General features: G+C 37.2%; 1 protein-coding gene across 3 annotated transcripts; it reads left to right on the forward strand.

Moving 5' to 3' along the window:
• The first annotated feature begins 1,306 nt into the window (after positions 1–1,306).
• LOC117303613 lies at positions 1,307–27,118 on the forward strand. Of its 3 annotated transcripts, XM_033787828.1 has the most exons (7): positions 1,307–1,810; positions 9,075–9,209; positions 10,129–10,158; positions 13,590–13,754; positions 24,118–24,282; positions 25,335–25,410; positions 26,527–27,118. In XM_033787828.1, exons 1-7 carry the CDS (start codon positions 1,490–1,492, stop codon positions 26,604–26,606), a joined length of 972 nt encoding a protein of 323 aa, XP_033643719.1. In that variant the 5' UTR covers positions 1,307–1,489; the 3' UTR covers positions 26,607–27,118. The 3 variants fall into 3 exon arrangements, with proteins under 3 accessions (XP_033643719.1, XP_033643720.1, XP_033643721.1); XM_033787829.1 differs by lacking the exon at positions 26,527–27,118 and having other exon boundaries at positions 25,335–25,555; XM_033787830.1 differs by lacking the exon at positions 26,527–27,118 and having other exon boundaries at positions 24,118–24,320; positions 25,335–25,420.
• The last annotated feature ends 168 nt before the right edge of the window (positions 27,119–27,286 follow it).

Below are 27,286 nucleotides of genomic sequence, written 5' to 3' on the forward strand. Positions count from 1 at the left end.
TTTATGTTATCTTCCGTTGGGCTGTGACAGATTATGTCTGCTGCAAAATATAGGAAGTTCAGGCTCTGTGGCTCCTGTGACAAGTGATGTCAGAGGTTGCGTGGCCAAAGGCTAAATGTTTGTAATAATTGAAAACAGTTGTAAGTAGACAAACTGTTTTGTTTATTGGAATAAAATAAAGTTGAATTCTAATTCTGAAAGTGTTTTCCAAGACTGCTGGTTTTCCCTGTTTTTTTTTTTTAAAACAAGAAAGAAATAAACTAATTTTGTTGACAGCCAACCAACTTGCAAACTTTCACTTTAGTTGTTGACTTATTTGAGCGGCAACTGAGTGGTAAAGATATATTAGCGGCGTTGGCGTAAAAAGAAGACTTTATGTTATCTTACCGCACACCGAAAGCGCACAGGAAAGTTATAACCAATGGCAGCGCTGAAACTATAGGGTAAACCTTTTAGGGCATAGGGGTGCATCATTTTTTTATTCTAATATAATATTGGGTGGGGGGGGGGGGGCACTTCTGGTAGTTTTCGTGTGCAAGCCCCTTTCCAACGTTCTTGTTTTACCATTTAGACACATCCTTTTTTCACAAGAATAATCTGACGTGGGTTTAAAACAAACGTGTGTTCATGGAAAAGTTGTCTGCAAAACATTGAAATTATCACATTTTGAATACACAGAAACATGTTACTCTTATAATTAATTTGTGAATCCAATGGGTGGTGGTGGGGGTGGGGGGGGGGGGGTGGGGGCACGTACCATATGTGCTCCGTTTATTACTCATGCAATAACTTTTAAATGGAGAGTAAAAAGAAAAGAAAAAAACCTCTACCGACACGTCTGCTCATTCGCTTTACTTCTAAACAAGTAATACACAATGAACTGCGCATGTTCTTAGATAAGCAACATCAAGATCAAAGGACCGAACCTTGAAGGCGAGACATAAAGACATTTTGTTGTTGTCAATCGTTCAGCTAAACAAAACGTGGCTGCTTTACCGGTCGCAGATAAATCAACTTTGTTACGGAAAACCATGGAGGATAACCCACAACCGAAAAACTTCAGAAAAGTTTATTACTGAAGGTAAATCGGCCCATAAACAGTGTTTTGTTTACGTTCCCCGTTCAAAACAATGGACGAGCCCTCGTGTGGTGCCCTTTAAAACCTTATCGCCCTACGACCCCGTCATATTTTTCTACATCTGCTTTCTGACTTGACGAGCCGTGCTTGGAGCTTATTGGCTGGTCTAGTGATTGGCATTCCCAGCTAAGAATTTTGATGTCCATGTCATACGGGTCGCGTCTGATATCGACATAAGCAAGACTGGAGCCCCAATACGAAAGCGCCTTTACGGAATACACTGGGGCCCCTTGTACTCTCCTTGGCTGGTAGATTTAAGTCCATTTCGTTTACCGAGTTTATATTTAGGGGGGTAGGCGGCTGCTAAAGTGAAAAGGTCCCAAGCTGAGAGTCGAAGGATTTCTGTTTTGAATGAGGCATACGGACCAGATCGGTTTGGCTGGCAACATGGCGGAAGTTTCCCCCATGGGCGCTGTGGATATGAACGCGACAAACATGGCAAATTCGGCGGGTTTTCCGCCAGGATCGCAGCAGTTGTTCAACAACTGGATGGCTTACTTGCCCCAATTTCAGCAGCAGCAACAGCAACAGCAGCAAGATCAGCAGGGAAACAACGTAGCAGCTATGATCGGACCGAAGGGCGGCCACCACCAGCTGCCGAACGGCCTGAGTGCCTCGGCGGCAGATCAGCTCGGGCTCTCCGGGACATGGTCCGAGAAATATATACAAGAGGTTTGTCACTTTTTCATTTACATCAATACCGCTCATCATGTTAATATTCTTTCGTTTGTAAACAAATTAATCAGTCAAACTATCGTTTTGAAATCATTCAGTACAAATATGAACAACACGTTCTGGTTTTAACGATTTTATGATTTTATTCGTTGGTTTGGTGGCTAAAATGGGGATTCTTAATTTATCGTGCACTTCGCGTCAAGCAAAAGTCCTAAGCGAGACGCGTTTAATTCATGCCATTGCCAGACACGTTGAAAAATTTCATGGATAAACTCTTGGCTAAAACAATGGCTGTCTGAATATTTAATTAACATTCTGAGGTAATATTTTAGACACTGAGTTTCGTTGCGATCATCGTGGCGAAGATTGCAATTTAGCAAAAATTACAACTTGTATTTGATGAACGGTAATTGTTTTCATCGAAAAGAGGTTGACCTGTGAGGTTTGATTAATGGGAATTCGTATTTGTTTTACGAAAGGTACCTTATTCAGTTCACTTGGTTTAAATAAATCCCTAAGTTTAATTAAAGGGGTGTTTGTTCGTTGGTTGATACAAAATAGATCATGAGTTTCACACAAATATATTGGATACCAACGATTTCAATTTGAAATGGAAATGTATGTTAGTTCATGTTGCTTTCGTTCATATTTTTTCAAAACACTTATTGATTTATAAATGGCCAGTGTTGGTGTTGTTATCTTTGTTTTAGCACACCCTTGCGACAACAGACATCACCTCAAAATGATTGTGAAACTTAAAAAGTGAAAAGGCCATTTCAGCTTTAACTTCCGACCAAGGAGTCGGGTGTAGACAGTCTCCCCGGCCATGTTTTGTCTCGATTCAAGATTTTCGTTCTCGATATTTTGATAACGTTTGTAAACTGCTACATAGGCCAAAAACTGCATTGACAGTTCAGCAGATTCCTGTGAGATGATTCTATATCCTATATAAGGTAAATATTTGCGCAAACTGAATCGCTAAGCCATATTTATTGACTTAGATGCTCAACTCAATGTATGTATTTTTATTGTTGCCTGAATGCTGGTACGAAAAACACGGACGATCACTGCTCAAGCGCCCGGCCGTACATGCCGAGTTTTTCCCCCACCACAGCTAGCGGGGTGAACAAGGTCGCGCCGCGTGGCAGTCCCACGGCACTGCGCTACTACTTAAAATTAAACAGTTTCGGTCTCATGAGCATCTAACTTGCTTACTAAACACAATCTTAGACCAAAGTAAAGATTTTTCTAGAATTGTGTGCGAAGCTGTGAGAAAAAGAGGGTTACCTTTCAGAACTTTGACATTCGGCTTCAATGGCCGCGAAACCGGCAGGTCGGTTTACCGAACTGAATTTACTCACTCATCATGTAGGTTGCAGGAAAAACGAATTTAGATTATTGCAAGACATTTCTCTGAAAATTATAATCTGTTTGACTCGGGTGTAAACACAGTCAGTGAAAGAGCAGGAAGCTTGAAGGGTGAGGAAAAACAGTGACACCAAGGACACATTTCAATGAGAGTGTTTATCTCGAAGAAAAACTGTCAGATCCTGTTGGTAAACTGCGAGATACCCCAACACAAAAACCACAGGAGTGACTAGTTCGTGTGTGTAAAATGTCACCAAATAACCATAGACCGGAAGTAAGAACACATCCAGACAACATAATTTTATATCGACCACGACTTGCTACCATTCAAAAATGAATGTATCAGTCTAAATTGCATACTGAATTAATCTTTTCTTCACAATGTTCATGGGTGTTTTTTCTTTGGACAAAAATGTGTTTCACAATTTTGTTCAAAGTGTTCGACCCTTCACGTGTAGCAAACTTCTCAATTTCAAAGTTTGTTTGCAAAACAGCATTGAACTAAAACCGCCGCGCGCGCGTGCAGTGTCTTTTATTTGACAAGCCCGTGTTTAATAAAAACCTATTTAGAAATCGCTACCTTTGTTGTCCTGTAGAGGTTAGGGCAACCTTTGTGCGTGCGGCTTCATTTGACAATTTTCTTGTGATGTAGTGTTGACCGAACGACTTAACTGCCGTTAATCTATTGAACAAATTGCCTTTTGACCCCTCGCAAATTGTTACAGGGTAAATCTTCAATTCATCAAAACGTAAATCAAGCAATACTTTACTTAGTGTTTGAAAAGGTAAAACAAACTGGAAACTTTGGCAGACGGTATTTGATGTCAGTGCCCCTGTCATAAACGTGTTCAATTTACATTCACTATAATGAGCGACTGGGTGCAAGACTGGGATTGGCTTGGCTTGCATCTTGTTGAGATCATGGGGAGGTTAAAGACCTCTTCATCTTGGGTCAGTGAACTTGGCCCGACTCAGAAGCAGCAGGAGGAATTTGCAAAGTTCAGGATGAAAACTTTGTCTTACACTTCAAGAAATAAATTGGAGAACACACAGCAGTTGGTGATACAATAATGAGCAACCTTGATTATCAATTAAGAAGTGTTTGTCAAGTTCTCATAACTTCATCTAAAGTATACAACAGGAGTCATGACAAATGAAAAAGTATGTTTGTATTTAAAAAAAACAAAAACATTGAAAGCCTACCATGACTTCAATTTGACATTTCAAAATGAAACAGATAAACTGACTGCTTAGGAAAATTTAAAAAGCTTATTAACTATCATGTTTGAAACTTACTGCAAAGCTTTTTCGGGGTTAAATTATGATGTCTGCATCTGTTCTTGGACAATCCAATTAAGTGGGATGTGAAAGACAAGCTTGAAACTCCTTCAGATGAAAATACATCTAAAAACTTGATGGGAACCCCTTTGAAAAGTTGTTCAATCATATTGTTGATCGCATCCTTAACACTTACAGTCCAACAATTTGTTTCCCTGTTCACATTGACCTGTGTAAGATAAGGAAAACAACCATACTCTAAAATTCTTAGTAGGCCTACACTACTAACAAGTGGAAACTTCAGTTACTTACATTTTCTACTGATCGGAAACATTTCACATTTATACTTAAAAGTGGGATACATTTAAAGTACATTTTTACCTCCCACTAATATTCGAATTCAAAATTCAGGTCACTTGTAAAAGGTCAATCAAAATCAACTTGCTCAAAACTGTGAAACTGTCCTCACATGTACAGTACATGTATTTACATGTACATGTACATGTAGATCCCTAGGATGGATTCCCTTGATGGTAGATAGTTTCCCTAGATGGACAGAACAGCCCCATGCTTATGATACTTTAGCTTTGAAGGTCAGGTCATTAATGGATTTTCCATTAGCAAGTTGTTTTGTTGGCAGAGCACTGTGGGGCTCTGTTAAGAGAGGCTGTCTGGTAGCTAGGTGAGCAGTGCTGATTTGAAACACATGGCTATCATTTTTTAGGGATTGAGAAGGATTGGAAATCCAGGACAAAGCCCTCTGGAGGTCTGAATTGTATTTAATAATAATAATAATAATAATAATAATAATAAGACATTGTAAAGCGCCTAATGCAAAAAGCCTCTAAGCGCATAAAGAGAAACAATTAAATAAACAATGAGAGAAAGATACAAGATACAAATAAGCAAAATCACAAAAAAGCAGCTTTAAAGCCATTATACACTTTCGGTACAGAAAAAAAAAAGTTCACAGATTTACAAATAATCTACAGGATTTACAGAATGTAATGGTGAAAGACTTCTTTTGAAATATTATGCCATGAAATGCTTTAACTTTTTGAGAAAACATTAAAACAATATCAATTTTCGATAGCGAGAATTACGGATTTGTTTTAAACACATGTCATGACTAAGATAATGACACGGTGAAACAGGCGGAAAGAAGAGTTATTTCCGTTATTTTCTCCCGACTCCGATGACCGATTTAGCCTAAATTTTCACAGGTTTGTTATTTTATATTTATAAGTTAGGATGCAGGAAGTGTGGGACTAGAGAATACTGTTTACCAAAAGTGTACAATGGCTTTAAAGGCACTGGACACTGTTGGTACTTACTCAAAATAATTATAAGCATAAAACCTTACTTGTAGAGAGTAATTGGGAGCTGTTGATAGTATAAAACAGGAAGTTACGTAGTTTTCGAGCAAATTATGCACTTTCTAAGCCATTATACACTTTCGGTAAACAGTATTGGCCAAGTTCCACACTTCGTATATCACAACTTATATATAAAATAACAAACCTGTGAAAATTTAGGCTCAATCGGTCATCAGAGTCGGGAGAAAATAACGGGAAAACCCACTCTTGTTTCTACACGTTTCGCCGTGTCATGACATGTGTTTAAAATAAATCTGTAATTCTCGCTATCGAGAATGTATATTGTTTTAATGTTTTCTCAAAAAGTAAAGCATTTCATGGAACAATATTTCAAGAGAAGTCTTTCACCATTACCTTCTGTAAACCCTGTAAATGATTTGTAAATCTATGATTTTTTTTTTTTCTGTACCGAAAGTGTATAATGGCCTTAATGAGCCAACATTTTTAAGTGTTATTTTTAAAATACAATCAAGCCATTAATTATTATGTTGTAAGGCTCTTTATATTCTTTTGTAATGAACATCTACGTAGGCCTTGATATGTTAGCAAAGAAGATGCAAACATTGTCTGACATTTCAAAATTAAAACTGTAGTCTATTTTGGGAGGAGTAATCATAAATGTTTGTGTGACTCAGAGGAGTTGCATTACTGTCAGTCAGTGGGATCACTATCCCGATCACAGCGAGGTCTGTACACTGTAGACTACAGGCCAGCCTTCAGCTCTGTGGTGGCCATCTTGGATTACCTCATATCAATGCAGGTTGAAGTCATACATGTACATGCAGGATTTGGCGTCAATGAAATGAGACTGACACTGCTAAATCAAGGAAGAAAATAATAAAACTATCCAATTAAACACTTTTTAGGCAGAATCGGAGCTACTTTTATGTTCAATGAAAACTAGAAGATCCTTTGAAAGTCTTATTTATAGAATTTATACAATTCCATGTAATCAGTGAAGGTAGTTTTGTTGATCATGTTCCTGAATGTTGCTTGCATGGTGTTGATCTGTATGCGTTAAAATTCATATAGGCTACATATGTTTAGTATCACATTTTCATATGTTCAATTATCAACTTGTTTTTTTTAAAGGAAATTCATGTCGAAGAAATGCTCATGATGTTTACTGAATTTGTCCCTACATTTTATTCATAATTAAACTAAGGTAACTAATGAAAGGGAGACTACTGGTAATTACTCCAAAAATTATTTACCTCCTGAAAAACATACTTGGCAAGAAGCACGGCAGCTTGTTGTAAAGAATGCACACTAATGAAGTCCCACACTTCGTTTATCACAACTAAAAATATAAAATAACAAACCTGTGAAAATTTTGGCTCAATTGGTTATCGGAGACGGGAGAAAATAACGGGAAAACCCACTCTTGTTTCCGCACGTTCCGCCCTGTTATGACATGTGTTTAAAATAAATTTGCAATTCTTGCTATCGAGAATTGATATTGTTTTAATGTTTTCTCAAAAAGAAAAGCATTTCATGGAATAATATTTCAGGAGAAGTCTTTCACCATTACCTTCTGTAAACCCTGTAAATTATTTGAAAATCTGTGAACTTTTTTTGTTTTTCTGTACCGAAAGTGTCCAATGGCTTTAATGTATAGCCTACTGAATTTCAAATTCAAAGGATTTTAGTTTTACAGAGAGGGATTCAAATTTTTTTAAACTGAGAACATTTCTGCATAAAAAACGTTTCTCAGGTTGTGTTCCACCTACGGATTACTCTACATGCAAGGAATAACCATTCCAGGTTTCTGGCAGATATGCTGTCACCTTTTAAAATGAAATTTTCAGAGGAATAGTTTTATTGTATATTTTCATTTACAGTATAGGCCTATATGATTAACACAAACGAATTCTTCCAAAAACCTAAGGTTTAAGCCTGCTTTACCTAACCAGGGTCTGCCTTTTTGTAGAGAAAAAAATGTGGTTCCATAAAATGGTGGACCTTGTTAGTTCACAAAATGAAGGAAAACCACAATTTTTAAGCTACTGTGGATCATTGTATATTCTACTTATAAAACATCTGTCTGACATATTCATTTCATAACAAACACATTAAATCCAAGGCAACATAACCCCTTTATCTTCGTTTTGATGAAGAGGAAAAGGAAACGCGATCCATTTAAAAATTAGAATGACTTTTGAATAGAGAGAGTCGTATAAACAAAGGAAAGATAAGGCTCAAACTTTGTCAAGGGGATCCCATCACAACAATTTGTACCCAGGTCATTAAATCTCTAACCCTAGTGACCCCTGTCATCAGTTGTATACATTATAAGTTCCTTTCCATAGCAACTTGGGAAAGATTTGATGGACATGAATATTACCGTGACTGCTTCAGTGGTAGAACAAAAGTATTTTTAGTTCCACTATCCCAAGGGAAGGTGAAACAGGGTCAATATTTTATGATATATGTCTGGGAAACAGTAAAACACCTTCCGCTAAAAAAAACTTGAAAAATTAAAAAATTTAAAGTGATAATTTATGAAAGGGTAAGTGCCTGGAAGTTCACTTTTGGTTCTCATTGTTTTGTTTGTGTGTTATGCCCCCAAATGTTGAAGGTTTTACTCAAAAGTCTTTTAGAATGGAAATTATATAATAATTTAATACTCTTTCACATCACCTGCTTAATCAGAAAATATTGCTTAAACTTTGAAGGATACTAATCACAAATGGTTCTTGTGAAATGGTATTTTGGCTGGTAACCTCATTCTATTATGAAAGTTAATTTGTGTAAATAATGCAAATCTTGAATTGTTGTTTTTTCCTTGTGGTATATATGTCAGTCCTGTATAGAAGGGCTACTTGGTATAGGAATGGCATGGCAATGCTTTTTTCATATATAGCTGCAAAACACATTTTGTTAAAAAGCAGGACAGTTCTTTTCAGAACTGAGAAGTCTCCCTAACCTCCGATTATCTACTCCGCGGCAGTAGAATAAAGCAAGACAGTTACCTAAGAACAACTCTACCTGGCAAGTAGATACACACATGGTGTTACCGCAAACAAAATATACATAGATACCTCACCATGCAATTCCTCAAATCCTATAAAACACATTTTGTTGTGGTGATAGTGCCAAATCTTGCAGACTAGGACTACTGGAGAAAATTGGAGTGTAAATGTCAAACTTTTCTGAACTGAAATTGACCTGTAATACAGGGATGTTTTGTTTTAAATCATTTCAAACATTTCTGATGTTAATGTTTTTTTCCCCAACAGAATCCTGACCTCTCCAGTCAGCTTTCCGATTTCCTGATGATGCAGAATGGAGAACATCCATACTTCCAAAAGAACACAGCCAGACACTCGCAGAGGCTCGAAGAAGTGGCCAACTTTAACTTCAGAAACAATAAGGTGAGTTTAAAGGCACTGGACACTATTGGTAATTACTCAAAATAATTGTTGGCATGAAGCTTTCTTGGTAATGAGCAATGGAGAGCTTTTGATAGTATAACACAATTTTTGTGAGAAACGGCTCCCTCTGAAGTAACGTAGTTTTTGAAACTGAAATTGTTTCTTGCACAAAAATATTTGAATTTGATTTCGAGACCTCAGAGTTTGATTTTGTGGTTTTGTAATCAAGCATCTGAAAACACACAATTTGTGCAACAAGGGCGTTTTTTCTTCCATTATCATCTCGCAACTTTGACGAGCAATTTAGCTCAAATTTTCACAGATTTGTTTTTTGTGTGCATATGTTAAGAAGACTGGTCTTTGACGACTACCAAAGGTGTCCAGTGTCTTCAAACATTAAATTAAGAAAACACACAATTTGTGCAACAAGGGCGTTTTTTTCTTCCATTATCATCTCGCAACTTTGACAAGCAATTTAGCTCAAATTTTCACAGATTTGTTTTTTGTGTGCATATGTTAAGAAGACTGGTCTTTGACGACTACCAAAGGTGTCCAATGTCTTTAAACATTAAATTAAGAAAACACACAATTTGTGCAACAAGGGCGTTTTTTTCTTCCATTATCATCTCGCAACTTTGACAAGCAATTTAGCTCAAATTTTCACAGATTTGTTTTTTGTGTGCATATGTTAAGAAGACTGGTCTTTGACGACTACCAAAGGTGTCCAGTGTCTTTAAACATTAAATTAATAAGAAGTGTCTCTGAAATTGGGATCTTTTTGAAAAGCAACCCTTATTTTTCTATGCTATTGGAAAAATCAGCTCTTTTTTAATTTGTTGTTGTTGTATATAATATCTACATTTATATAGAGTTAAACCAATCAACCAAAAACCACTTTGCCTTTCTTTTTTCTTTTCAGAACCAAATGACCCCGCTGCAGCAAACCATGGTAAGTTGAATTACATTTCTTATTTGCTAAATATTATTCCGAAGTTAAGATGTGATGAATTTAAATGAGGAAATAGAAATTGCTTTCCCCCAAATGTCTTTCAATACCGAAATTAAGACGTGATGAACTTAAATGAGGAAATAGAAATTGCTTTCCCCCAAATGTCTCTCAATCATTTTCTTTCCATTTATTCTGTTTGTTCAATTGAAAAGTGGAGCCCCTAATTAAAATTTTAACTAGAAACTTTGTATCAGCATTCTCCCATAAAGGTTGTGGGTACTTTTTGGTAACAAAACACAATGTCCACAGATTTACAATAAACCGTTTGTAGAAAATAATAGTAGTAAAGCTTACCTTAAAATATTACTAGCTGAAGTGCTGTAGGTTTTGAGAAACAAGTAAAACAATGCCATGAAAACACGTTTTAAATCGTGAGAGGAAAGATATTTTTGTGGCATGTTTTACTTATTTCTCAAAAACTACAGCACCAAAAATTAGTTTCGTGGCATGTTTTACTCATTTCTCAAAAACTACAGCACCTCAGCAAGTATTATTTTAAGGGGAGCTTTTTACCTTTATCCTCTAATGGTGTGAGTTTAATGTAAATCAGTGGACACAAAACTGGTCATGCTGGATAGGCACTGAACAAAAATTGATGGGCGAACCCGGAGTAGTTGTAAAGTTAAGTAATAAACCGCAAGGGAAACTGACTGGGTAAATTTCAAAAGAGTCGGGGTAGAGCAAAACAAGGTGACTAAACTTGTACAATTACAAACAGCAGGGGTTGGTAAATATAATTTTCCAATAAAATAAAATGATCTTATACAAAATCAGTGGACATGTAGGCCTACATGAAAATATGAAATTATTTTTTTTGCAGAGTGATCTTGCAACTTATAGGAAGCAATGGCCAAATGAAGGTCTTGGTTGTCTAAGTGTTCAGCGTGTTTCCTTATCGAGTTTGCAATTGCCGCGCTGCCAACTCCATGGGGTTGAAACGCAATCAGTTTCTTGCTATCTGTTTAAACAGGAATACTTAAAAATTGTTGTATTTCCTTCCTCGACGCGTAAGTTTGGCTGCACATTGATTGGATTGGTATTCCGAGAGATATCCATTTGGCAGCTTGATGCCAAAGAACAACTTAAATATCATCTGCTTACACTCTTATGATTACAAAGTCTTCTCAAATATATTTAGTTGACTTCTGAATTTGATGGTTTTTTGCAAGGTTGTTTGGTTTACACTGTGCTTATTATCAATGGTTGGCAATGAATGTACAGTGCTCAAAATGATCTTTGGCACCCACAGCAATTGCCCTGCTGCCCTTTGTTTTTGCCAGGGCGCCCTTTGAAAAGTTCCAATACAAATTCAAATTTTCCTAGTTAAAGAAGTGCTTCAAAGCAGACCATATTTAAACCCTTGCTCTATGATTAAACCAAACCCAATGCATCTGCCAGTGCCACAACTGAAACCTACTTGAAAATGCAAGATATTTGAAACATAAGACTAATTTGTGATTTGGTGGCATTCCAAAACTAGATACTGGTTGTGCCCCACAGGAATTAACCATGAATTACTGCCCCAAAAACCCATACAAGCTACTGGCATTATTCCCATCGACTAGCCCAACAGTTTCCTTTGAAAACCAGCTGTGATTCCAAACTGTAAACAAACTGAATTGGCTGTTAAGCTTGGTATAGGCAATTTCACACTTTTAAACAACACATGGTGGGGAAAAAGACCACTTAAGAAATTTAAAAACACTGCCCAGCTAGCCAGCTGCATTTGTTAAAACCTCTTATGATTGGGTGAACCCAAGGAATTTTCTTACTAAAGTTTTTCTGACAAATATTCTTGTGGCAATTAGCTGATAAAACAGGGGTGGTGGATTCGCTGCTTCCACTCCGTCAACCAGGATATTTTGAAAGTGTTGAATTACAGATGGGATAACTGGTTGGAAACAAGTATAGATTTCATGCTCAGGATTTTATTCTGTTGATTTTAATGGGCAGGTTAGTTGTCTTTCCTGAGGATGCATGTTTGGATAGGCTACAGGGAAGGAATGGTTCAACGAATATATTAAGATTTTTTGTGTAATGATCTTTCTGCATCAACTTAAAAAAATTTTTATGAAGGAGTTTGTTGGCTTGAGTTTTTTTTATCTGACCCATACACTAAGCATTTTACACTGGAGTAACTAGTCAGGCCAAGTATCTACTTGAAAACAAAATCAGTTGATTGTCCGGGTTTTTTTCCAAAAAGAGGAGGATGAGGGCCTTTTTATTATTTTTTGCTTTCAAAGGTGGCTGCCGAGAATTTTATTTCAAATTGGCCACCAATTGTTCAGTTTAGAGTCACCACCAACTTTATGTAGTTACAAGTTCTTAAAAGATTAGTAAGTCCTTTACACAGAAAACTGGTCCTTTTGAAAAAAAAAAGTAAAATAAAAAATCACACAAAAAAGGATGCGGCCTCAAAAAAGGATGAGGGAGGGGACGATCAACTGGTATTTTCTTTTTTTGCCTCATTGTTTGCATACAGAAACGCAACTCAGTAGAAGTAGAAGGAATAGAGAGTACATGAAAGCTTGATAGATGAGGCGATTGCCTCCATGCCTCCTGGTCATTGCCGTGGTGCCCTTGAAATGCTCCAGTAGAAATTAAAAATTTTGTCATAGTAAAAAATGCCTTGATGCCCTTGCCCTTTTAAAAACAAGGGCATGGAGGCAATCGCCTATGTTGCCTCCGTGAAGTATCAGACATGCACGAAGAGAAGATGATCTCTTCTGTTTAAAGGTAGTGGACACTATCGGTAATTGTCAAAGACTAGCCTTCACAGTTGGTGTATCTCAACAAATGCATAAAGTAACAAACCTTTGAAAATTTGAGCTCAATCGGCCATCGAACTTGCGAGATAATAATGAAAGAAGAAAACACCCTTGTCACACGAAGTTGTGTGCGTTTAGATGGTTGATTTCGAGACCTCAAGTTCTAAATCTGAGGTCTCGAAATCAAATTCGTGGAAAATTACTTCTTTCTCAAAAACTATGGCACTTCAGAGGGAGCCGTTTCTAACAATGTTTTATACCATCAACCTCTCCCCATTACTCGTTACCAAGTAAGGTTTTATGCTAATTATTATTTTGAGTAATTACCAATAGTGTCCACTGCCTTTGATGGGTGATGAAACAAATTGAAAGATATCTTTAAGACTCAAACTCAACATTTGAAGATACTTTTGAGAACAAGATGTAGAATTGAAGAAAACAAATTACATGATTACCGGACTTGTCCTGTTGTTTTAAGTTTACTGGCCCCGGCACTGTGAAACCATTGGCCAAATTGGCTAGTCCAATATAGGACTAAACTAGCCCTGCTGATGTATCATATGAGCCATGATGATGATGAAGTATTTATTTTGGTTTCTACAGACAAAGATGATGACCTCCCCATATGGCAGTATTGGCGATATTGCAGATCAATTCAGTGATCTATCACTCTCACCAATCGATCGTAAGATGGGAAGAAGACCGCCCCCAACTTACCTTTGCCATCTCTGCTTCAACAAGGGCCACTACATCAAGGACTGTCCACAGGTAAGGTTCCAAAAACATGGGCGTCGATTCAACTGACCTACTGTCTTCTTTTATAACTTGCTTTGTTTTTCAACCAAAATATAAATTAAACGCTATGATCTTTCCCAAACCATTCCTTGCCAGCACCAAAACTAGGGTAGCATCTTCTCACAATCCATTTTGTAAGACTTAAATGAGGTTTTGGTAGCTTTGATCATTAGGTAAGTTATTCTGTAGGGTGTTTCTGACTCAGTAGGCCATCACTAAACAAAATATCATCAGTGAAATTAACTGAGCAATTCTTTTTCAAAACACGTTAGGTGATCACTGAGCAATACTTTTTCAAAACACATTAGGTGATCACAAGTGTTTCTTAGAAAACATCCGGTCTGTATTTAAGAGATGTAAAGAATAGAAAAGCACACCAATTCGACCAAAAGGCCAATAATCTCTCGAGTAAGCGGAAAATTCAACAGTTTTATGAAGGATTATAGAACGGATCCTCTGAAAATTAGTTGGTTCCTGACAGAGGAAGAACATGAGGCATGAATGGCTCCATCGCCATTTGTCAAAACAATGACCCATCTACTTACAGCCAGCCAAATGGAAACAGGCATTTCCTAATGGGGCAGACAGGGGAATACCCATAATGCCAGTCTGTCATTAAAAATAACAAATATCCTCTATCCCACCAATGTACCCTGGTTGTGGCAGCTCCTGGGAAGGAGTTCCCTCCCCGTTTGACTGGCTGCCGGATGCCTTTACTTTCCGGAGATCACTGAATAATGATTTCCTATCTGAGCTTAATTCGAGGGACTGAGTCATGCAGAATGCATGCTATACATGTAGTATATTTAACATCAGTGACACTGCCTGTATTCCCAAATAGGGCTACACAGTAAGTTATCCTCAACAGCTGATTCAAGTATTAACTGTGTTTGTATCAATTCATTGGCCGAGGTTAAAATCCTGTTCAATCCTTACAAAAATGACAGTCCAACCATGGGAGGATGTGTGTATTAACATGTTCGAAATCTGTTTATTTCTTGCTCTTTTTTAATCTTAAGAAATGAGGTATTATTTTGAGTAATTACCAATAATGTCCAGTGCCTTTAAAGACACTGGACACTATTGGTAATCGTTAACAACCAGTCTAATCACTTGCTGTATCTCAACATATGCTTAAAATAACCAACGTGTGAAAATTTGAGCTCAAGCGGTCATCGAAGTTGCAAGATAATGAAAGAAAAAAATCTTTCAGATGCTTGATTTCGAAACCTCAAATTCTAAATTTTGAGGTCTCAAATATTTCGTGGAAAGTTACTTCTTTCTCGAAATCTACGCTATTTCAGAGGCAGCCGTTTCTCACAATGTTTTATACTATCAACAGCTCCCCATTACTCAGTACCGGAAGTAAGGTTTTATGCTTATAATATAGTTATTTTGAGTAGTGTAGTTGTAGTGCCTTTAAGTGAAGATGTTTAGATGATTGACCATAAGACATACACAGTGTCTGTACAAAGTGTGTAGTATTTTGACTGGATATTTTATCGCTACCTTGTATAACATTGACACCAACTTTTAATCATGATAGTTGATACAGTTTTGAAGGAAGGGCGTTCTACTAGTCATGCCCTTGAACTGTCTGAAAGCTATGCATCAACAAGAACCCATAAATACATTGCATTGAATAAACTTAGGAAGCTTTGCATCATGAAACCGTAACCAAAACAATATGTCTGCATCCGTTTAGAAGCTGGCAAAGTTTTGCCGCAAAACTGGCAATCCTGCCAGGCCATGCGCTTTTAGCTTATATCCTTCTGAGCGTTTAAAAAGTGTGCACATGCTTTCAGAAGTTTCAGTATATTTATACAGATCTTAAATATGTACTTAAATACTTTTTACTACTTACTATTTTTTTCAACATGGCCACTAAGTATTTCAAATTAAACAGGCCACCAATTCTTCACTTTGAATCAACCGCAAACTTATTTATTAGTTGCATGAGGACCTGCATGATGACTAACACTAATAACAGGGTTGGATAACACTAAAAATGTTTGCTGGTAGGCATTCACTAATATTGTTTCATGAAACAGACAGTTACAAGAGCTTTACAGTTACCAGTCAAAAAACTGCTCAGATAAAGCGTTTTGTGGTTTGAGCAATTGATTTTGTTTAACTTGAAAAAACAGCTCTATAAAAGTGGACCATGAAATAATCATTTATTTATTCATACCTATTTAAAAAAAATCACTATTTTTTAGCCTCCACCTGTTAGTTGTTCTGCTTCGTGATACATGCTTAAAATTAAAAACTTTTAAAGAACATCCGTTTACAAAAAGAAATGGTGACAACGTTTAGTGTGTTGTTTAATTGACAGGTTCCTCTGTATGTGCCACATGGTCATGTGTACTGACAACATACATTACACCCTTAAAGGATTTGGGTACTTTTTGTAACACAAAACACAATGTCCACAGATTTACATTAAACTTACACAGTTTGAAGATAATGATAGTAGAAAGCTTCCCTGAAAATATTTGTTGCTGAGGTGCTGTAGCTTTTGAGAAACGAGTAAAACAATGTCATGAAAATACGTTTTTACATGCTAAGATAATTTGTCTCCATTCACTGAGACACAAATTATTTTCATAACATTGTTTACTCATTTCTCAAAAACTACAGCACCTTAGCATATAATATTTTCAAGGAAGCTTTCTATTATCTTCTAACTGTGTAAGTTTAGTGTAGTTCTGTGGACATTGTGTTTTTTTGTCCTACAAAAAGTACATAGACCCTTTAAATCAGAGTCACCAAAAACAACAAATAGCTTTTATTTAAGAATAGTGACACTGTGAAGTTATTTTAAACAACTAATACGTATTATACAGGCATTCTCATGTTATAAACATATGCACCATTATAAAGGTGTCTAAATCTTTGTTCATGAAAATTAATGTAGGTTGGGCTCAGTTTCATTGAGCAGCTTAAAGGTAGTGGACACTATTGGTTACTATCATCATAAAATCTTTCTTGATTACGGGTAAAGGGGAGAGGTTGATGGTATAAAACATTGTGAGAAACAGCTCCCTCTGAAGTGACGTAGTTTTCGAGAAAGAAGTAATTTACCACGAAGTTTAGAATTTGAGGTCTCGAAACCAAGCTTCAGAAAGCACACAACTTTGTGTGACAAGGGAGCCGTTTGCACAATGTTTTATACTCAACCTTTCCCCATTACTCGTTACCAAGTAAGGTTTTATGCTAATAATTAGTTTGAGTAATTACCAATAGTGTTCACTGCCTTTTAACAAAAATCCAACATGAGTGACCTTTACAAAAATGGAAATGGCCTTGCCCTCTCAAAAAAAAGAAATTCTAAGTTTACTTACAAATTCTTCTTATTGTTTGAAGCTAAGTTTATTGAACTTCCTTTTTGGGGTTTAGTGGTTATTTATGTCAGTGGCAATAAACGTGTTCGCTCTCACCTCTACACCCAATCCTAACCTTAGTCTTTATCAGATGTTTGGATATGGTTCATTAGCTGGGCCCCTAATGAACTGGCAATCCAAGATAATGCCTTAATTGGCTGAGAAAAACAGCTTCACAGCAGTTTGTGATTGGTGTGAAAGGTTGGGTCCCTCACACCTCACACTCTGCTGGTTGGAAGGGATTGTTTATTCCAGATGATGATTGACTGGAAACTTACCCTTAAAAGGGTTGGGTTGGTAAAATAAAAAAGGAAGGGGGATACAGATCTCTAGAGCACAGAAAAAGAAAATGAATTGTCAGGTAAGGGTGTCTTTGTCTCACTTGGTATGATGGTTATAGGAGAAGAGGAAAGTGAAAACTGTAGGCCTGGTCTGCCTGGTCTGGGTTAGAGGAACACGTTGCCTTGGATCGGTTTAGTTGGTCCTTGAAAAGCGTTTGTAACTGTTTGTTATAAAATGCATATGGGTAGAAAGATGCTGTAAAAGTAGAATGCAATGATCCACACAAACATGCCTCGAAATTGCACGGTTTTCCTTTTACCTTGTCAACTAACATGGATAGCCATTTATGGGAGTCATGGCCGACCATTTTAGTTCGCAAAGTAAAAGGAAAACCACGCAAATTTGAGGCAAATTTGTGTGGATCATTCATTGTATTCTACTTTTAAAACATCTTTCCGACCATATTTATTACATACCATACCAAACGGTTACAAACGCTTTTTTTATAGACCAACTCGTCCGATCCAAGGCAACGTGTTCCTCTAAGACAATAACTTTATCTCCGCCTATTGATTCACTTTTGTTCAAATGTTTCAGAAAATAATTGATTGTGAAATTGAAGTGTACAAATATTCCTCCCCCATGTACAACATCCCTATGTACATGTACAATGTAGATAAATTAAAGGTTTTTTCCCTCAAACATCAGGTCTTTCTTAAAACTCAATGAAACTGAATGTATTCCCAAGATACTTTGCAAGATTGGAGTATGGTTTGAATTTTGATTATTGGTGAGACCATAGAGCTAGGACCAGTGAGACATTCTTCAGTTCATATTATTTTGTAGCTCCTATCACTCAGGATTTCCTTTGGTCTTTCTCTCCCCAAATTGACAGACTGTGATGTACACTAGCCACATTAACACCATCTGGTATTAACCACAGTGCAAGAGTTGTTCATTTGGAACCAATTAAAGCCCTAACACAACTACAAAGCCTTCTGATCATTAGGCAGGTACCTACAGGTGACCCTATGTTTAATTGGATTAGTGAAACAGGGGGGCAGACAGGAAGAGGGCCCTCAGAGGAGCTGCAGAGAGGACTTGTCAACAAGGGTGGCCTGTCTAAATGTCTAATCCAGACTAGTAAATCATCTTTAATTATTCAAGTGACAATAACATCCACATTAAAGTGTATAACAATGGGTCTATTGTTGGGTTGTAAGAGAATGCTTTGAGAGGTCTGATGGGATCTGGCATCAATCAAGCTCATGATCCAGGATCCCTAAAGGTTTTCCCACTGGGGATCCCTCTAGATTTTACATTTGAAGAGGTAAAATATTGTTGTACTTATCTCTGGTTGGCATCAAATGAGATTCGGTGGGAAGACAAAAAACTGTTTGTGTGGTTGGGAGAACATGAAGTGGAAATGGCTATAAAGAAGTCAGGTAATTTGTTATGAGTAAAAACAAATGTTGACTTCTTTAGACTCCAGGAAGTAGGCATGCGACTTCACAGCTGATTAGCTGTCTCAAAGCAAAGGTAAAGGACCATAAAATCTTACTTGCATGCACTGAAGTTGTTGAATGATAACATTTTTTGAGAAAGGATTGATTCCCTTTGAGTTGATAGGATTTGGATGTTCTTTCACCCAATTTTGCAAACTTAAAGATCATGAATACTTTTTTAGTAATTACTGAACATTATTGTCAAGAACTTACAGGAACACAATGCCTTGGCATAAAATGTATGTGGTTAGAAAGATGTTGTAAAAGTAGAATACAATGATCTACACAAAGATGCCTCGAGTTTGCGTGGTTTTCCTTTTACCTCGACGACAAACACAGTCGGCCATTTATGGGAGTCAAATTTTTGACTCCCATAAATGGCCGACCGTGTTATTTCGCAAAGTAGAAGGAAAACCATGCAATTTCGAGGCAACGTGTTCCTTTAACTTGGTGAGAAGTACAGCAGCTTAGGACAGTATAAATGCAATTTGAGAATTCTTTCACTTCAAAGCATTACTGGTATTGTTTAATAATAATAACAACAGGTATTTAGAAACGCTCCCCATAGAAAACTATATCACAGCGCTTACAAAAACTGAAAAATAAAAGCACAATTAAGCAATTACAAAAACTTATCAAAAAAGCTACATACACAATGTTTGAAAAGCATGCATGAGAAAAAGAGAAAAGCCTAAACAGGGAAGAGATGTGTTTTCAGAACTTTTTTTAATTGGTCAGTGGATTTAGCGGCTTTAATGAAAGAAGGGATGTTGTTCCATTCTGTGGATGCAGTAACAGTGAATGTGCGATCGCCAGATTTGCTATGGGTCCTAGGAATGGTAAGCAAAAATGGGTCTGGAGAAGAGCGAAGATTAGGGCGAGATGGGTTATGACAAGTAAAGCAATCCTTGATATATAATTGTTTCTAAGTTTATGTGTATTACTTATTCAGGATTATTCTTCATGCAGTGACTTAGTTCACTCCTTTATTCACTCTGGATTTACAGCGATATCTCACAAATACATCCACCTTTTGAAGTAAATTTTTCTGGGGTTAGTTTTATCGTATGTAGGAATGAAACATTCAAAGGGTTCTGAAAACCAAACATTATACAAACCCTTTAAAGTTCCATCTTGATTATGTGGCAACCTTTGTTGTTTACCAGAAAGTCATCAAAACATGAGCTTTACTTGGTAAGCCCCACCCCCTAAAAACCCTCAAGTAGTAACCAGACCAAGGGGTCACTTGTGGAGGTCATTTTGGTATGCTGAAAATTAGCCATTGGCTATTTGTTGTCTGCACCCAAATTTGATAAGGGAGAAAAACCATTGACTGTGAAATTGATTGTGATTAATTTTTGATTTAATTTGATGAATGGGCATATCAACTTTCTTTATAAAAAAAAAATTGGCATGTACTTGACAAAACAACTTGTGAGGAATTGTACTTGCATTTTGTTCCCCAAAATTTGTTATTTAACCGCAGTGCAGTTTTCTCATAATTTTCTCATAATTATGTTTTATTGTTGTGAAATTTCAACAGAAAAGTTGTTAATATTTAAAAGATGATTGTGTTATGTTAGGCTCCAATGTTCTGTTTTCATTCATAATCATATCTGTTTAAGTTCTTTAAAAAAGTTTTTAAATTGTAGCAACACACACATATCTCAGAAAGATTGAATCAGTTATAACATATAAAACACATTTTCCGAAAAGAGGCATTAATATTTGCATTGTTGTTATGTCTTCAACTTAACTGTTAAACTGAACAAAGGTAATTTCATTAGCACCAAGATTACCCCTTTTCCCAAATAAATGGAACATAAAACAGCAGTTGGACATAGATAGATGGCTGACTCCACAGGGTTTGGGACTTACTGCTGGTATTTAGGTTTGTTGCCAAGGGTTACAGGAATTTTCCCCCACAGCTGATAGTTCTCAGCATCCAGCGCCAGATGGTAGATTGATGGAAGTCTGGTCCCAAGAAGTTTGTGTTTTGTAAGTCTCCTTGAATCTGGCCTGGGTCTCCCCTCCCCCACCACCAGCCCCTCAGGCTGTGGTAGCATTTAATAGAGGGAGAGATTCAAGAAAGTCATTTAAAGGTCATGTTAGTTTGTTGGTCCTTTACAATGGTATCCCCATATGGAAACCAGATCGCTGTTGTGCTGCTTCAGCAAATAGAGCTAGGAAATTTTCCCCTCATGATTCCGGAGAGTTACTGTTGCAACTTCAAAATATACTAACACTTAAACAGGAATACAAGTTAAATTGTAAATGGTTTGTCAGGCCTGTGTGCGTCGTCTTAGAAAGGGCAAGGGCACCAAGGCATGTTTGTCCTTGGTAAAGGGCACCCTATCAGGGAAGTTGTGAATTTTTGACTGTAGCATTTTAAGGTCACCAAGGCAATGACTAGGGGACAATGAAGGCAATTGCCTTCATCGACTCTGTGAAGTATCACAGGCCTTGCAGGAATAGATGTTAAATTGTAAATGGTCTGTACAACTGTATCCCCATATGGAAAATAGATCGCTGTTGTGCCGCTTCAGCAAAAGGAGCTTTGAGATTTCCCCCTGGTGATCCTGTTGAATTACTGTTGCAACTTATGCAGACCACTTTACTTGGCATTCACTTGAACAATTATCACTGCTTAAAATTGTATTGACGAGCGCTGGGATTAGTTTTCGTAACTAAGCACTAACCCTTTTCATTTCATCTTTGAATCAAAAACTTTGAATAAAGTAGCAAAACAATGAGAGTATTTGAACCCCCCAGTGGATTATTTGACTGCTATAAAAAGACAACCTTGAAGGGGCCTCACACCATGGAGGAAGGTTCCATGCTCACACCTACTGTAGGAGCCCTGTAAACTGTTTATTTGTATGTGCTTTTCAGATCCTCAAAACTTCCTCTGGGGTTTTGTAAATCCTAGATCACTACCCCCCCCCCCCCCCCCCCCCCCCCACACAACCCAAACCCAAAAAGTTCACTTCATCCCCCGCACACTGGAGCATAGTTCAATAGGGGCATATCCATAAGTCATTCTAAAAACAAACACAATTTATTCATCTTTAAAGGCAGTGGACACTATTGGTAATTACTCACAATAATTATTGGTTACTTGGTTACAAGTAAAGGGGAGCTGTTGATAGTATTAAACATTCTGAGAGACGGCTCCCTCTTAAAGTAACGTAGTTTTCGAGAAAGAAGTAATTTTCCACGAATTTGATTTTGGTACCTCATAATGAGAATTTGAGGTCTCGAAATCAAGCATCTGAAAGCACACAACTTCGTGTGACAAGGGTGTTTTTTCTTCCATTATTATGTCGCAACTTTGATGACCAACTGAGCTAAAATGTTCCAGTGTTTGTTATTTTATGCATATGTTGAGGTACACCAAAGTGAGAAGACTGGTCTTTGACAATTACCAATAGTGTTCAGTGCCTTCAAAGGGAAACTACATATGTTTTTTGGTAGACAATTTTACAAGGATGTTAAATTACCAATCTACACCAAGGGATGGCCAGACTGTAAATACTTCAAATTGATCTTCCTATTTTTGTGGGGGAAAAATCCTTGTCTATTTAAAAGAATTGTTTTCTTGGTTTTGCCTTCTTCAAGACTTCGACAGTAATATTTCTGCAGGATTTGTGTTTACATGACCTTGGTTTTTTAATCGACGAGTATTTTATTTAAGTAAATAATTTTCAAACTCTTCTGTGCAATTGGTGCACTTTCCAACACCTGAGCAGCCTAAGAAATTCTTCTGAACTAGCAAAAATGTTGCAACGACTGTAGCTTCAATATCCTTAGCAAGGGATCCAAAGTAATGACTTTGCCTTTCACAGTTCACACAAGTCAAGTCTGCAAGATCTTTTAATTAACGTCACTAATCAAAATGCTAGAAAAGTTCAACATTCTAATAGAGTTGAAAAGTCTCTTTTTGCTGTCACAAGGATACTATGGAATTGTATCCAACTACATTCTATTACAGCATGCAGCCATTAATTCTATCATATTTCAATAACAACTGACCAAGATAAATTTAAACCTTTTGTATGGGCGAAGTGACATTGAAGTTATCTTAGCATTGTATTTCATACTTTCATTGGTATAGGGGGCCAATCTGGATAATCAATGGTGTAAACACTTCTATTTTGTCCCTCAAATGTTATTTGACCAACCTAATTTACCACAAATTTTGATATTTAAATTTTGCAAGACTATTGAACACACCATATAGGCCATTTGGCCACTTGGCCTAATTGTTGCTTATGTAACTCAAGTAAGCCTATTGCCATTTTATATAGACCACATTAGAGGCTACCTTTAAATCATACTGAAACCATGCTCCCTAAGGGGCCAATAGGTGACTTTTGAAACGCTAGGTGGCAGCAGACTTACCTGGCAACCATCGGTAAGTGCGCAGGCTCAGAACTACGTAAACAATAGAAGTTTGACTGGTATGTCTGCTGCCACCTAGTGTTTCAAAGTATCCATTTCAGAGCAATCATGTTCAGACACCTCAATCTTTTTCGAAATTGTCTTGAGCCACCCAACCAACCAAAATTATTCACTTGGCCTATAACAATTATTAGACTACTGTAGCTTACAATGAAGAACATAACACCTCAAATGAAGCAGATACTTAAAAACCCATGAGTTATGAATAACTTTTAGTCTACTTGGTAAATAGTGACATCTGCTCTAGAATTTGAAGGGTTTGAATCCATATATATTTGGTTTGCGGTAAAACCATGTTTGTATCTACTTTCCATATAGAGTTTGTTCTTATTAGAGAACAATCTTTCTTTATTGTACTCCCTCGAAGTAGATGTTCGGGGGTTCGGGAGATTTCTCATTTCTGAAATGAACTGTCCTGTTTTTTTTAAAAACTATTACCAGGGCGGATGGTATAGAAAAAAGGCTGGGACTACTACTTAAACTTATAGGATCGTGATTAACTGCACTTCCACGGAGTCAGTTCTTAAATTGGTCTCAACGTTTCGACTAGCTTGCTCTAGTCATCGTCAGGAGACGGTTCCAATCCAGTAATAAACGCTTGTGATATCGAGAACTCGGGGAAAGTACTGAGTAAGCTGTGCCAACACACATTGGTGCAAGGGTAAAACAAAAATATATCTAAATTAAACTTTCTTTTGAATACAGGCACGTCCAAAAGGAGAGGGCCTGACACCCTACCAGGGTAAGAAGAGGTGCTTTGGGGAGTACAAATGTCCCAAATGCAAACGGAAGTGGATGAGCGGAAACAGCTGGGCTAACATGGGGCAGGAGTGCATCAAATGCCATATCAATGTCTACCCACACAAGCAGGTGCGTTTGAGTTGGAAAGACCGCTTCTAACATTCTAGGTGAGGCATAGCATTGACCACCGTTACGCAAAACACCATGCAGCCTTAATAATCAAGACAAGTTTTTTTAATCAAGACAAGTTTTTTTACAAACTGGATCAGAAATTCAGAAAAAGAAGGTGATTTGATGCTAGATCAACCATGATACCTCATGCACTACCACCAAGTCAGGAAAACCTGAGTTCAAGTAAGACACTCAATGTTGAGTATGTAGAAACAATATCAATTGTTTTACAAACACTGTGATTTTGTTTGCAACGCTATGCTATGCATTTGCAATGCTATGCTATGCATTGGTTATGCATTGTTCATGCCATAGATGCGATTTCACGCAACCCACAAGTTTCAAAGCGACTAGTTTTGCAAGAACTCACCGATGAATTTTACTGAAAGCAACTTTTTTACCCAAAACATTCCTTGCTGCCTGCTTCATAATTTTCAACTATAACATAAATGCGTCGGAAAACTCACAAATTGCCTTGGTGCCTACCTAGGTGTGTGTGTGTTGTTACGTGTGAAAAATTCTGTGTGGAAAAAGATGTATTTTGTTAGAGCAGGTTGTTATTATGTGACGGGCATTTAAAATTATCTTAGTTCCGCCCAGATTTATATCAGAAGCATAAAATAACAAACCTGTGAAACTTTAAACTCAATTGGTCATCAAAGTTGCGAGAGAACAATGGAAGAAAAAAACACCCTTACAAGTTGTGTGCTTTCAGATGCTTCCTGAACTCAGCTGAGGTCTCGATTTCAATTCAAATATTTTAGTGAGAAATAACTTCTTTCTCAAAAACTATATTACTTCAGAGGGAGCCGTTTCTCACAACGGTTTATACCATCAACAGCTCTCCATTGCTTGTTACCAAGAAATTTGTTATGCTAACAATTAATTTGAGTAATAATCAATAGTGTCCAGTGCCTTAAAATGCCATCCGATTGTTGGTGCTAACGCATATGTCGGCGTTAATTTTGCAATTCAGGTGATAAACTAATTTGTTTTGTTTCACCAAACAGCGCCCTCTGGAGAAACCGGACGGTTTGGACGTCTCTGACCAAAGCAAGGAGCATCCACAGCACCTTTGCGAGAAATGTAAGGCCCTGGGTTACTATTGCCGCCGAGTTCAATAAAAAATAAAAAAACTAACACACTGAAAACACTTTGGAAGTGTGTCTTGCCCATTTCAGTTGCAATTCGTTTAAACATGGTCCCTTCATGAAGTTCAATAAAACATAGCATAAATATATGCATATATTTATTTTTTGTTAAATTGGGGGGGGGGGGGGGGGGGGGGCTCAGAATGACAAGGAGGTAACACATCATGTGAGAGCAGATAATTGAGCTGATAAAAGACATTTTGGGGAAAAAAGTCATGAAAAAATTGCATAGTAGTTGTTGCTATTCCTCATCATTCAATGTTTTGGAGAATAATATCTAAAACTAGCCGCTGATAACCATTTCTTTCTTTAAAGAACGTAACTAGTTAACTTTTTAACTAGTTATTTGTTGTTATTTTTTGTTAAAGGCAGTGTATACTTTTGGTAGTTGTCAAAGACCAATAGCTTCACTTGGTGTATCCCAAAACATGCCTTAAATAAAATCATGTACAAATTTGGAATCATTTTGGAGGTCATTGAAGTTGAAAAAAAGGAATGGAAAACAAAAAAACCTTTTTTTAAATAGATTTGTGAGCTTTCAGATGCCTGAAGTCCGTCTCAGATTAAAATTTGCTAGTGAAAAATTTTCATGTTTCAAAAAAATACATTACTTCAAAGGTTGTTGTTTCTTAATGAAGTTTAATACCAACAGCCTGGGCCCAATTTCATAGCACTGCTAAGCACAAAACTTTGCTTAGCATGACATTTCTCCCTTGATAAAAACAGTATTACCAACCAATTTTCCACGTGATTTTTTAGGATAAGCAAACAACAGCTGAATACCAGTAACAAGCAACATAAAACAACAGGAAATTTTGTTGGTAATCCCATTTTTATCAAGGATGAAATTTCATGCTAAACAAATTTTTGTGCTTAGCAGCTCTATGAAATTGGGCCCTAATCACCTGTGCTCTTTACCAAGTAAGTTTTAAGGGTAATTACCAAAGGTATACCCTTACTTTGTTGTAGAATTGTATATATATATATATGTATGGTTATCAACCAAAACTTACAATCAATCCCCTTGGACCATGTTCTTCAATCCTACTAGATTCCTCCGAGATCCGAAGCTCATTATTCCCTCCTCTCAGAAACAAGTCTTCCAGAAATTATTTCGTCGACGAATACTAGTCAGATTGGTCAGCCAGGATATATTTTGTTTAGAAGGTGACTGCTTTATATTCTGACACCCCTATGTTTTGACAACCTTATGTTCCCAGAAATCCCTGATGATTTACACATTTAGGGGTAGGATTCAGATTAAGGAAAAAAAGAAAAAAAAAACACCAGGGGGTGTCGGAACATAGGGATGTCAAAACATAGGGGTGTAACCATTTTTGCTAAAAATTCTGTTTTGGGAAGGCATGGTTTATGTTTATCCCTTTTCTCACATCTTTTGTTGAAAGTATTGGCCACAAATGTAGAGATTTATACCAAACATTTTAGTTCCTGTACATTTACCTTCGGATGAGCTAACCCCAGTACCACTGTGCCATACACATTCATTCAATTGTAGAGGGGTGTTCACTGTCTCTTTTGTAGCTTTGTAAACGATTACCTGTTTCATTTGGCGTGTCATGGCCGAGAGGTTAAGAGCACCAGATTCAAGCTTTGGTGGTTGATCAGTAGAGTGTGGGTTCGAATCTCGGTCGTGACACTTGCCACGTAGAATTGGGGAGGTAGTGCTTTCTGCTCTACCGGCCAGGCTTCGGACTGATGATATCCAAGCCTACATCCTTATGGACTGTAAAGGGGGTAACCCTGTTCCATCCAGCCCTAGGAGTAGGTGGCAACGGCCTCTGGAATACAAT

This window comes from Asterias rubens, chromosome 20 (genome assembly GCF_902459465.1).
Source record: "Asterias rubens chromosome 20, eAstRub1.3, whole genome shotgun sequence".
Classification (NCBI taxonomy): Eukaryota; Metazoa; Echinodermata; class Asteroidea; order Forcipulatida; family Asteriidae; genus Asterias; species Asterias rubens.